The following is a 13712-nucleotide window of genomic DNA, read 5'->3' on the forward strand; positions in this document are numbered from 1 at the left end:
ATCAGTTACTACTAGCTGTGAAAAGCTTGGTGAAGAGGGAAGGCCCCTATTCAGAGGAAGGCATCAGAGTGGTTGGCATTTCAGTGATGATCTTATGATGGCAGGAGTTTTGCTGTTAGATGCAAAAAAAAAAAAAAAACGAACAACATTCTGCCTGAGCTCTCCCCCATGCTTACTGCTGCCACTGTCCAAGCAAACAGGGTAATCAGTGATGATAACTCCAAGTCGTTAGGAATTGACTTAATTGCCTTTTAATGAATGAAGCTGGGAAGGGTCAGCCAGTTGATCCTAGAAATATTTCCATTAGAAATAATTCACATAAAAGCTGGTAATTTGGAGACAAATTATCTAGACAATTCACCTCTTAGGACTTCGCACTCCTCCTGAGGTGGCATTGTATTTCACTGGGGCTTCACTCCTTTCCTTTCTTAGAGATATGTACTTAAATACCCCAGGATGAAGATAAGTATTGTCTACCTAGGACTGGCATTTAAAAATCCACCAGGTTAGGGCACATTTGACGTCTCACTCCTTCAGGAATTCAGAGCTGGGCAGCGTCCCAGCTTTCACACTGGGGTCGTTTTCAGTTTCAGCTACATTTGCTTGACATCCAGAGGTGTCACCTTTAAGCATCAGGCACAGACTCCCCTGCCATCAAGAAACATGCCTGAAAGCCACATGCATGTGAGTAGCTCTAGTCAAGCCTTTTTGGAGTTCTAACAGTGCCCTGCTCCATGAACACGAGAGGAGCTGTGTGCCATCGACTTAAAATGCCTCCAGGTTCCTCCACTGTAGCTTAACTGTGAACGTGGGGTTTCAAGGGCAGAAATGGCAGAACTTTCCTGGAATCAATATAGCTCATGAAAACCCAGGAGGTATGTGTGGGGGAGAGTCAGGTCAGAGGAAAAACTTACGTGAAAGACTCTATGGGGGAAATCAATTGGATGCTGCAAAGTTCTGTAGAGATTGAGCAGCACCTTTGTCTTTCTGATCAAAGTAATAATCAGATGCTTCAGGCCCCATGACAAATTTTTTGCCCTGACTTACATAAAGAGGCTGTCTATGGGGATCAAAATGTGTGATTTTTCATATTGCCACTGCTCTTTGCTGTGTAGACAGAGACACAATGAGGTTGCTAAGAGTAGGGGACTGTTTCATTCTTTGTATTTGTAGCCTATCATTTAGCACAATTCCTAGAACATGGCAGACATTTAATAAATGCTTATTGTTTGGTTGACCAAGCTTGACTCCAGAGAAGACATGAAAAAATGTGGTGCGTGAGAAGTATGGAATATTGAATATGGTTGGGTTTGCTGAACTGCTTTTTCTTCCTTCTTCTTTAAACTGTTTTTTAACCTCTCATAGGTAGGAGAAGGGAAGGGTATATTCAGAAATAAAAACAAGGGATATGAATAGAAATAAGGTTAATTTTTTTTTAAACAGTGAGGTCTGGTTTCCTGTAATAGAAGGATTATAAATGCTGATAGCTACTCCAACATGGAAGATGGGAGCTAGAAGGTGTGGTAGACTTAATAACTGACACTTTAGTAACTAGAAAATCCAAGCAAAATCAATACCATATTAATCAGTAAGGAACTGTTGCTTTCTTATGTAACTCAAATAGCTTGGTATATTAATGAAGTATACATATAATTCCAAGAGCTAGTCAACAGCTAGCATTTAATTCTTTTGAAGTAAGCTGAAATGTGTGATATGGGTAGTGTGAATGTGTCACAAGTTATCTGTGAAAATCATCAGGTCACAATTTGCCAGGGCATAGACAAGGGACAGCCCCACTCCTCCCCACCTCCAAACAGAAGAACATCTAAGACCGGAAGGAAAGGGCCACAATTACAGAAGAGACTCCAGAAAGATACAACCTTGACCTAGATGGAGATCGGCACCAGATGAACATCTAAGACGATAATGATAGAGACCTCATGCCAAAGAAATGGCATGGAGCCAGAATAAGACAGGAGGTTGATTTTGCCCTGGTAGTAGAACCCTGATGAGAGAAAACCTAAGCATTGCTCTAAAAGGGATGTTTGAGCAAAACCTCCGGGAACATGTGTACCAAAGGATCCAGAGAGATGGCAGCTTCCAAGGGTTCCGAGGCACACTTCAACAAACACTCAGCGATTCCTCTAATTCTCCATGATGCAACAGTGTCCCACCTGCCCCAGTCTGGACAAGAACTCATCCCTTCATAACCGGCTAAGCTCTGAGATTCCATTGACTTCTGTCTTGGTGAACAATCCATGAACAAAATGTAGAAGACCTCACATTTGTGGTTACAAAATCATTTACCTCCATTACCTGACTTGATTTTCCTATGACCCTATGAGACAGGTGGTACAAATATTTTACAGATGAGAAACTGAGGCTCAGGGGGGTCAAGTGAAGACTCAAACTGGGGTAGGCATTGACGTTTTCTACTCCATGCTGCCTCTCTTGATAACTTATGACAGTAACATACGACAGATAATGAATTAACAAACCTGGTGAGTACTTGAAGTCAATGGTAGCACTGAGTTTGAACTATGCTTTTCAAGTACCCGTAAAGTTATTGCAATAAAAATGGAATAAAGTAATTCATAATTATCCCTCGTTATCTAATTATCAGTAAGACTCATGGACCACTGGATCCAGGGTGAAAAAGTGGCTCTACGGGCCTGTTCCAGCCACGAAGGACTAGTAATATTCATGCCCCATAAGGTTTCTGTGACCTTACCCTTCTTTTTCTCCTTAAGCTCTGAATCTGACATTGGCAACTTGGCTTGTTCTTGGAAGCCAAGTCACCAAGCAACTGCTGGAAAGGTCACAGGCGATCTGTTGCAAAGTTTTTTTAGTTTCTTTCCCAGTTACTTGTACAGTAGAAAGAACACTGACTCTGGAGGCAGTAGATCTGGATTCAAATTCCAATTCTGATGTTTACTACCCATGTAACCTTGGGCAAGTCACCTCAATGCCTTGGGTTTCAGTTTCCTTAAATGTGAAATGAAGGGTTTGGACTAGATGACCTCTGAGGTCTTTCCCGCTCTAGATCTGGGGTCCTATGATGTTCAAAAGGAAATAGGCAAAATGTACAAGACGCCTGACGTACTGTGATGGTCATGTAAAGGCCATTTAAACTATATCAATATTAATCATGCAGGGCACTGGTAAAATAGAGAAGGTCAAGAGGAGGCAGGGAGTTCATGAGATGAAGAATTTCGCCTGGAAAAGAATAGTCTTAGTAGGGGAAGGGAGGACATAATGTGTTGCCTTCAAGTACGTGAAAGGCTTTCTGTTGTGTGGGAGAAGCATCAGGGTTTTTCTTTGGCCTCAGAGGACATAAAGCAATAGGGCAAGAGACTGGGCTTGTGATTTCACTGGCATAGGAAACTCCTAGATGAAGGCTTTACCAATGCAGGCTGGCACCTTCTCTCAGTCATTTGCCCAGGTCACACAGCCCAAATGTATCACAGAGAGACTTGAACCTAGGTCTTCCTGGTTCTAAGGCTGACCTCTCTCAGAGCGTGGAATGAGGAGAAATATGTCTAAGTCTCTGAGGGTCCAGTTTAGGCTTAAAGCTGCTATTACAATCAGAGTTATCCAGAAGTGGAAATGAATTGTCAGAGGTGGTGGGCTCCCTCCCTTTCTTCCCCTTGAAGTCTTCACAGACTGGCTGACCTTGGTATGGGTCGGACTAAATGTCCTCCAAAGTGCCTTCTAACTCAGATTTGGTAATACATGGAAGCCACAAATCCTTCAATAAGAGGTCCCTTATAGCGTTAGACTCGGTCTTCATCTCTGAGGGAATTCTAATTTTAGAGACACACAGGCTGATGCAAACAATCAGTAAGTTTTAATGTCAATGTTAATGAAATGTAATTTAACAAGAATCTATGCCTGTGTGTGTGCATACATGTTTATGAATAAAATTAAATCAGTAAAATCCACATAAAAATAGGGAAATGGATTTTCCCATTCCTTCTCCCATAGTAGCGACTAATTCCCAAAAATAAGAATTCACGTTTCAAATGAAGAAACATACTCACTCATCGTGAACAATGGTGGGCCCATCCCTTGTTAAGGCCTCCTCTTTGATGACGTTGATCAGTTCAAAGGTGCTGCTTATCGGGGCATCTGGATTGGGCCACTTGGGACACTGGAAGTGTCGCACTTCTAGGACGTAGTCATCCTGAAATCAACATTACAGACAGGATCAAGGCTCATCTATTGAAGTCAATCAAAGCTTAACCATTTAGTTCAAGGCTCTACCATCTTGAGAGCTTGCTTCTGAGAACGAGACCTCTGGCAAAGGCCAAATGAGGCAAACTGAGCCTGTAGTTGGGCACTAATGACTGCTTAGGGATTTAGACCATCCCCATGCCCTAATTCTAACAAGAAAGCAATAGGATGTAGGAGGAAGGAACTTCTAGTGGGGGCAAAGTCTTCCAGACCTCACAATAAGATAAAAGGGCCTCCTTGTTTACCCTCCTACCAATGGGATACAAAGAGAAGACATAGAGGTGGTGGGCTTAGGGTACAGAAAGAAATATTTAAAGAGGTGGCTAATGCAGTAATTTGTTTCGCTTAAACATTCTTATTTATTACACAGGCTTTTTTTTTTTTTAAAGGAGTTGGGGGAGGTAGGAGGGAAAGAAAATAGATTTGTTAATTTAAAAATTTTAAAGTAAAAGTCATTTATTTAAAGTAAAGTAAACTTTGACAAGTTAAAAGATTTCTACATGTTCACTTAGCCCCACAACTGTTTTATGTTTGGCCTTGACCTGTGATTTCTTTGGCATGTAATGGAACTCTATCCCCTCATGCAGATGGGTGCCTGCTCTGCCATCTCAAGTCTCAGAGAGTTACCTTGGGGCACTAGAAGGCCAAGTGATTGGTCACATGGCCAATCTGTGTCAGAGGCATGATAACCTCAGGCCTTCCTGATTCCAAGGCCAGCTCTGTCCCCATTGCTTCACTGCTGCCTCTAACGTGGTCTCAAGTGGCTCCAAATTACACGGACGATGCAAGGAAAACCTTAACTTTTGCTTTCCTGAAGCAAACCGCTCATAAGGCTGATGGTTCAAACATCAGAGAAAACATGAAAAAGTTCCAAGAAATTGTTTTTGTAATTAGGTCAACAATCCTCTTTTGTTTCTAGCGCGTCATGACGCTGTGCTGCTGCACAGTCTACACAGCTTGGAAAAAATATCACAAAGATAACCTTTAAAGGGAGGGGAAATTCAAAATAGGTTTGGTTTAATTCTTCTGAAAAGCCTGCACGGAGAAGTATGGGCGGAAAGCCTCCTGATTTTGATAGCTAAAGTCAACGTGACTTGGAGAGCCAATCTGGAAGCCCACCAGGAGCCTGTTACCCACTGATCTGGGGATCTTTACCTGTGTCGCTTCGAGGATAAAGTCATGGATGATGATTTGCTCTTCATTAGAGAGGCACAATCTGTCTTTGCTAATGAGGGTCACGGTAAAGGCCTCACAGTTCATAGATTCTTCCCGACTCGGCCAGTATACAAACTCGTCTTCTGCCTAAGGGAAGAAAACACATTTGATTATGAAACTTTTGCTTTTTCTTGATCATACACAAAGTACAGCAATGTTTTCTCTTTCCTTCTCTCTCTCTTTCCTTCCTTCCTTCTCTCTCATTCTCTCTCTCACATACATTCTCTCTCTCTCTCTCTCTCTCTCTCTCTCCTCCCTCCTCTCCTCTCTTCTATCTCCCCTCCCTCCCTCCCTCTTTTCTATCTCCTCCCCCCCTCCCCCGTCTCTCTCTCTCTTGATTTAAATAATCAGTACAAAATTTGAATTCAGCAAACATCTACTATGGCACCAAACACTGTGATACACATTGGAAATCAAAGAGAACAAAACAGTCCCTGTCCTCAAGGAATTGATATATTTGTTTATTTTGCCCGGGAATGGGATAGCGGGAAGAGGAGGAGGATGGAATATGACGTGTACACCTTAAGTTTTTTAAAAAGCACATGCAAAGCATCTATGAAGTAACTGTAAGAGGGAGACAGTGCTAATAATTGAGGGGATCAGGAAAGATTTCATGTAGAAGACGGTACCTATGTTGTGTTTTGAAGGAAGCTAAAGACTCTAAGGGGCAGCTAGGTGGTGCAGTGGATAGAGTACAGTACCTGGAGTCAGGAAGAGCTGAGTTCAAATCTGGCCTCAGACATCTACTTGCTGTGTGACACTGGGCAAGTCATTTAACCCTGTTTACCTCAGTTTCCTAATCTGTAAAATGAGCTGGAGAAGGAAATGGCAAACCATTCTAGTATCTTTCCCAAGAAATCCCCAAATGGGGTCATGAAGAGTCAGACATGGTTGAACAAGAAGAAGAAGGAGAAGGAGGACTCTAAGAACTTGAGGTGAGGGGGGAGTGAGGGGCAGACACTGGATTACTACTTGTGCCAAATCCATTATTATTTCTACAGGATGAGAGACAGACATGTTAAAGGTCATTGACCAACAGGATCATGGATCTGGAGCTGGAAGGGGTGTTAAGAAGCCATCAGGTCCAACCTCTTTCTTTTAGAGAGGAGGGAATGACGGCCCAGAGAAGTGAAGTGAGTTACCCAAGGTCACGCACTACTGTATGTCAGAGGGCAATCTGAAACCAAGGTCCTTTTACTCCAAAGTCAGTGACTAGATTTCTATTGTGCCATACTGCCTCCAACCACAGAGGCTATATAGTCCATCCTCCTCATTTTACACAGGAGGAAACCAAGGTCCCAAGGTTTAAGGGACTTACCTAAGGTAATATAGGTAATAAGTGGCAGAGATTGGATTTGAACCCAGATCCCCTTGACTACTTTCTACCACATCATTTAATATATGTATATATGTGTGTGTATATATATATATATATATATATATATATATATACATATATATTTATATATGGTACATTTATCTCATTCACACATATCATATACACCAGGAAAGATAACATGGAACATTGGGAAGGGTGCCAGGTTCAGAGTCTGATGACCTGGGTTCAAATCCTGCGCTTTGATTTTTAACATCTATAAAATCAGGGGGTTGGATTAGATGACCACAAAGTTTACTTCCCTATCTAAAGCTATAAGCTTTTGGACTTAGGTAGTGAACTGTGAAAGGCTAAAGTCAAAAGAGCTACTGATGGTCCTGTGACCATTTGGGAGACCTGGCTGCCTACTGGGGACTCATTGGTAAACAGAGTAATGGCAGTGCTGGTTGTTTTTTGTTTTACTCCCCAGCGTAGGCAGGGACCAGGCTAGTGATGTCACTGATAAAGGAAACTCACAGATAAGTAAACTAGGGCTACCAGCGTGGGCTGGCCCCTTCTCTTTAACTTAGTCTAAATGAATGTCCCAAGGCAATGAGATGTTAAGTGACTTGATATGGGTCAGAGGCACATATGGAACCCAAGTCATCCTGGCTTTGAGGGCAGCTGTTGGTTTACCATACTATGCTGCCTTCCATCCCCAATGTAATAAATGAAAATGGCAAATATATAATACACACTGATTCACTCCAAATCTTGCAGATTTATTTGGAAATTTTCCTGAAACTGTTTGGCTTCTCCCAAAACCCTTTGTGGCTGACACTCATCATGTCCATGAGAATTCAGGAAGGAAAAAAAAAAGCAATAATGTACCCAATCAAGAGAACTTTGCTTCATCCTGCACTTGGGAATTAAAAATGAGCCAGTGGCCCAATAACACTCATCACCCTTTCATGTTTCAATAGCTTATTGCCAAATCCACTTTATTTTTAAAACTCGGCATACGGGCTGAGACAGATCAGAGATTGAGCTGGGTCTGTACAAAGGCAGAAACTGTCATAGAATCAATACTGATTGGCCCAGCAAATGCAAGGGGGGATCTTTGGAAGGACAGTGAATTATTAAAGTGGTCTCTGCCGAGACATCCCAAATGAACCAGAACACAAGTAATGTCAGTGTTTCCTACCTTATCCGGGAGGAATAAGTGAGCTAATCGGGTTAAAGTCAGCTGAAGGGGTTTGCTCTCTTGGGGTGATTCACTATAGAGACAGAGTGCTCTGTTCTCCCCATTCACAGGCTGCCTTCCATGCCTAGAATGCTTCCACAGTCCCATACCTCATAGAAAATGCAAATTCTTTTAAAGTTCAACTTATGCGCCAGCCACCTCCTGCAGGAAACATTTCGATCCGCCCCCTCCCACACCTAAATTATTCTGTATTCATACGCATTTTATATCAATCAATCAATGAGCATTGGTGAAACACTGACTGTATGCCAGCTATTGTGCTGGGTCCTGGGGATAAAGAGGGAAGCCACCTCTGCCCTCAAGACGCTATGCTTTAACCACAGCCCCCAAATGTGCATGTGGGAATATCAAAACCCCTAAGTAGGTAAAAGTTATCCTGGGAGGGGAAAGTCCGAGGGGCTGGAAAGGCATCATGCACAAGGTCACACAAACCTAATCTTGAATGAATTCAGGCATTCCAAGAAGAAGGACAACTGAGGAAGGGAGGCATTCCAGGGACAGGGGACTGACAGAGCTTCCGCTTGGAATCTGGAAATAAAATATTGTGCGAGCAGAACCCCAAGAAGACCAGCCCGACCAAAACATAGAGTTTGTGGTAAGGAGTAAAGTCTAAGAAGGCTAGAAAGGTGCGGGGAGTCCAGCCTGTGAAGAGCTTTGAAAGTCAAACATAGGAGTTCATATCTGAGGGCAGCTAGATGGTGCACTGGATAGAGCCCCATTTCTGGAGTCAGGAAGACCCGAGTTCAAATCCAGTCTCAGACACTTATGAGCTATGTGACCTTGGGCAAGTCTCAGTTTCCTCATCTGTAAAATGGGAATAGTCATGATAGCACCTCCTCCCCAGGGCTGTCATGAGGATCAAATGGGATTCTATTTGTAAAGTGCTGAACGCCACAGCAAGTGTCATGGCAAGGAGTGTTACTGTTAACTTCAGCCACTGGAGTTTACTGACTAGGGGGGCGCCATGATGAGGTGTCAACTATAGCAAATGTCCTTGGCAGTCCCTGGGGGACGAACCGGAGCTGGGAGACTCCACTTCAGAGGTGTAATGGCCAAGGCGCTGGAGGCCTGAGCTAGGGCGGTGTGAGGGGGAGAAAGTGGAGAAAAGGGGACCCGTGTTAGACGATCTGGTAACCGATCAGATCTGCGTGAGCTGAGAGACAACGCAGAAGCGAGGATGACGATGCCAAGGTGGCAAGGGTATAACTGGTAGGAGAGTCACGGGGAAAGCAGAAGAGGAATGGGCTTTGGGGCAAAGACGGCAAGTGCTCTTTTGGACTGTGCCCACAGGACATGGGGTTTGAAACATCCACTAGGCATCCGGCCACGTGGGTTTGGAGCGTGAGGGAGTGGCTTTGACTGGACACACAGATCCGGGAGTCTTCTACGTGGACATGATAACTGAACCCATGGGAGATCATGACTTTCCCCTCAAGAGAACGTAAGCTCCTCGAGGGCAGGAACTGTTTTATTTTGTACATCCAGCATCTAGCACGGTATCTGGCCCTTAGTAAATGCTTGTTCTGTGAATGATGAGACCGCCTGTGGTACAAGCAGAATCTGAAGTCGCAGAAAAAAGAGGCGTCCTTTAGAATAACCCGGAGTTTAAGCTCGTGTCCCAGGACGTACTTCTCAAGAATTAGCCTGGGCCGCACGATGGATATTCTCTAAGACAGACCCACACCTGCCTGTGGAAGAAGGTTCTGATTGCTCAGGGAGGAAACAAAAAACTCTCTGTTGTCGTTGAGTTGTTTCAGTCGTGTCTGACCCTTTGTGACCCCATTTAGGGTCTTCTTGGCAGAGATAATGGAGGGATTGGCCATTTCCTCCTCTAGCTCATTTTACAGATGGGGAAACTGAGGCAAACATGGTTAAGTAACTTGCCCAAGGTCACACAGCTAATAAATGTCTGAGACCGGATTTGAATTCAGGAAGATGAGTCTTCCTGACTCCAGGCCTGGTACCACCGAGGTGCCCAAACTCCCTCTACCAATGCCCTTTCTCAATAACTTAAGTCTTGAGAGAATTGCCAGGGACCCTGAAAAGGGAAGTGACTTGCTTCAGAGTCTCACAGCCAGTACGTGTCAGAGGCTGATTCTGAGCCCTGATCTTCCTGTTTTCTACGTCAGGTCTCTACCCATCATACCGCAATACTTTGCAGGCTATGGAATTTCTTTCTTTTTTTTTTCTTATACTTAGGGACCAAACAATAGGTTATTTCCAGAAAGAGTGTGCCACTCTTAGGAAAATGTTTGCAGCAGAGTGTGCAACCTTTGGCTATGGAGCTGACTCTGAAAACACGAGACAAGCACGTTTTTCTATTTTTGCCTGACATTTCATGAAAACACCAAGCACCTCGAGACCTCCCCAAATGGTAGATTTCAGGTCTGTTTCTGGAGGTAATGGTGAAGAGGAATGCATGATCCATTTAATTATTCTATACAAGTACGGATCGGTGGAATTATTTACAAATGTTCAATTTGGTATTACAAATACATAGCATTTGGTAGAGAAAAAAAATGAATTTCTAGTTTTCTGAGGCTTTAGTCAGTCAGTGGATCAGTGGGAATAAGGCCTGATTCCAAGACAGGGCCAGCTTCTGGTGGATTATTCCTCTCCTAAAGTTAACAATGTCAGCGATTCATAATTACAGAGTCTGGTGAGGTTTTCAAATCTCTCTGCTCACAACAAACTTGGGAACAGTCAGTACATGTACTATGAACCCCATTCTACAGATAAGGGACTTGAGGATCGTGGAAATCAATAATAATGATCACTAAAAGTTACACTGAGCTTTAAAGTTTGCAAAGCGCTTTCTAAATAGTATCTCATTTGATCCTCACAACAACCCTGAGAGGGACATGCTATTTAGGAAACTGAGGCAGGCAGAGGTTTGAGACTCGCTCAGGGTCACATAGCAAGTGTCTGAGGCTGGATTCGAACTCAGATCTTCCTGGCTCCGGGGCCAGTGTTCTATCCACTGTGCCACCTAAATGCCTCAATCAAATCAATTAACTGGACTATGGCTGCACTAGTTGGCACAGCAGATGAGATTTAAACCCAGTTTTCTTGGCTCCAAGTCTAGTGTATGCATGAGTATACAATCCTGCCCTTTAGACCAACTATTGGTTGGTCAAGGGTCATAGGGCAATAGCCTTAGAGCTGGAAGGAGCTTTAGAGGGCCTCAAATTTAATGTTCTAATTATACAATGAAATGAGGCTTCATCATAGTAAGGTGACTTACCCAGGGTCACACAGCTAGGAAGAATCTGAGGCAAGATTAGAACTTGAGTCTCCAAGTGTAGCACTCTATCGACTATTTCACCCAACTTCCAGATTCAACTCAGAATCGTTATTTGCTTAAAGATGCTTCTAAAAAGCTGCTCAGAGCAGCTTCTCTCCAGATGATTTCTGGCATGGGGTGTGAGAGCACTGAGAAGGACCCTGTGCTGTTGTGCAGTCATGTCCAACTCTCTGTGACCCCATTTGGAGTTTTCTTGGCAAAGAAACTAGAGTGGTTTGCCATTTTTTTCCCCCAGCTCATTTTACAGATGAGGAAACTGAGGCAGACAGGGTTAAGTGACTTGGCCAGGGTCACAAAGCTAGTAAAATCTGAGGCTGGATTTGAACTCAGGTTCTCCTGACTCTGGCCCAACAATCTATCTACTTTGCCACCAATTTGCCATCTCCAGGGGGAAACCCAATAAGGGAGCAGCAGGAACCTCTGAGCAGACTAATTCTATTATACATGCTTTCTTTTTGTCCCAGTTCATCCCTATGTCTGGGAATGATTTCAGTTCAATTACTTAAGTGAGACACAAAATGCTTCTGACCCCACACAACCGGGAACAGAAGGGGCTGAGACCAGCAGTGTGGGATGGAGGTAGGAGACCTGGCATTGGGGTCAGGAAGGCTCATCAGCACTGTTAAATCCTATATCCTTAGTGCCCCAGGTGACTCTAGGACCTCAATTGGCAGAGGGGCTATGATCAGCATTGGAAAAGGAAATTTCCTCACCAGCAGTTCCCTTTAATCAGTAAAATCTCAGGTTTTCTTAAAAAAAAAAAGGTTTTTTTTTAGGCAATAACTAAGCAGACATGTAGATATCATTCATTATCACAGTCACATAGGTGAGGCTCAGGGGAAGGTATATTAGGGGGAGGGAGGGTCCATGAACAGAGGCTGTCTACCTCTGACATCAGGAGCCTTCCCAAGTACCCAGTTAAGAGCCAAAATACAAAATGATGATAAACTAAATATTTCCTTTCTAATCCAGATGCTCAGGTTCCTGGCTGCTTTATTATTTTCTGCCCCAAATTAAGCAAAGGCAGATCATGAACACAGTTTTTTGACTTGTTGCTAACTACCTGTGATTTCAATAGTCAGTTGACAAACCTTTATGAAGTATCTGCTATGAGTCAAGCATCCCTAGAGCCTCTCTTTATAATTCAAATGGACCCATTTGACGTGGCCATATTTGGGGCCACTGGCACCAAAGATAGTGGAATACTCATAGTTATTCAGTCAGGTTGGTGGCTTCCAGGTAAAATTAAGGGTGTGGGGGGAGCTGATTTTCTTTTTGGCAGGCAGCACTGGGGGAATCCCAAGGCAAGGCCCTGCTTCTTGTGGCTCCAACACAGAAACATCCATGCACTGGTCCAAGGGATTGCTCCATTCTAATACCCTGTGATCACCAACCCCCAGAGGACAGGGGCTTTGTGCCTGGCCATATGCCGAGAGGCTCCAAAGTGGGTCTGGAAGACCATCTTCTTTGCTAAGGGGCAGCCTTAGCTAACTGATGGATGCTTTCCCAACAGGCCCGACCCCCCAGCCTCCCAGCGCCAAGCCAAGCGGAGTGGGTCCCGGCTGCCAGCTCATTTGGAAACTGACACTCCAGCTTTGGGCTTCAGATTCCCAGCTCTGTTTTCATCCTATCGTGCCCGGGCAGGCATCGGAGCTCCGGCAGAACGCAACGGAGGGAAGAAGTCCCTTCCTACTCACTGGGAAGAGAGTCAAATGCATGTCATCAGGATCTACGCGCTCAGCCACATGCTCCTCTCCTGGGACTCAAGACTTTTACTGATCATGGTTCTCAAGGACTTTTTATTATACTTAAGGCAGGGGCAATTCTAGAAGCAGGGTAAACCTGCCAGGAGAGGACAGACTTGAGTCTGGTGGCCTTGGTGCCCGCTTCAGCCATGAGGATGATGGTATTACCTATCACCCTACATTAATATCATTTAGCATTTATATATGACGTTAGGACGTTTCCAGCTCTTTTCCTATATTCTAAGAGAAAGGGTGTATGGGCCAGTGGAAAAAGCACTCAGTTTGGAGCCAGGGGACCCGAGTTCATATCTTGCCTCTGCTACTTACTATCTGAGTAACTTTGGGCATGTCCCTAAATCTCCCTGAGTCTCAGTTTCTTTATTTGCAAAATGAGGGTTGTGATTTGATGGCGCCTTTCAGGTCCAAAGCTATAATTCCCTTGTGGTTCTCAAAGCAACCCTGTGAGGCAGGTAGTGCAGGAATTATTAACCCTTTGGCTGTGGGAAGAAGACTTGGATCTGAGTTAGAAGACCAAGGTTCAAAACCCAGCTCTGCCACTTTTCACTTGAGTCATACCGGACAAGTAGGCCAACCTCTCTCTGCCTCAGTTTCTTCATCCGTAAAATGAAGAAGCTG

General features: G+C 44.0%; 1 protein-coding gene across 2 annotated transcripts in view; it reads right to left on the reverse strand.

Moving 5' to 3' along the window:
• PTPRG (protein tyrosine phosphatase receptor type G) overlaps positions 1 to 13712 on the reverse strand; it is an 813122-nt gene that overhangs the window by 20380 nt on the left and 779030 nt on the right. For both annotated transcript variants that reach the window (XM_036737740.1, XM_036737741.1), the window contains 2 exons: positions 5389 to 5535; positions 4041 to 4183 (listed from right to left, as the gene is read on the reverse strand). In XM_036737740.1, the coding sequence (XP_036593635.1) occupies positions 4041 to 4183; positions 5389 to 5535 (290 nt within the window). The remainder of the gene's footprint in view (positions 1 to 4040; positions 4184 to 5388; positions 5536 to 13712) is intronic.

Source organism: Trichosurus vulpecula, chromosome 9 (assembly GCF_011100635.1).
Source record: "Trichosurus vulpecula isolate mTriVul1 chromosome 9, mTriVul1.pri, whole genome shotgun sequence".
In the NCBI taxonomy this organism is placed as follows: Eukaryota; Metazoa; Chordata; class Mammalia; order Diprotodontia; family Phalangeridae; genus Trichosurus; species Trichosurus vulpecula.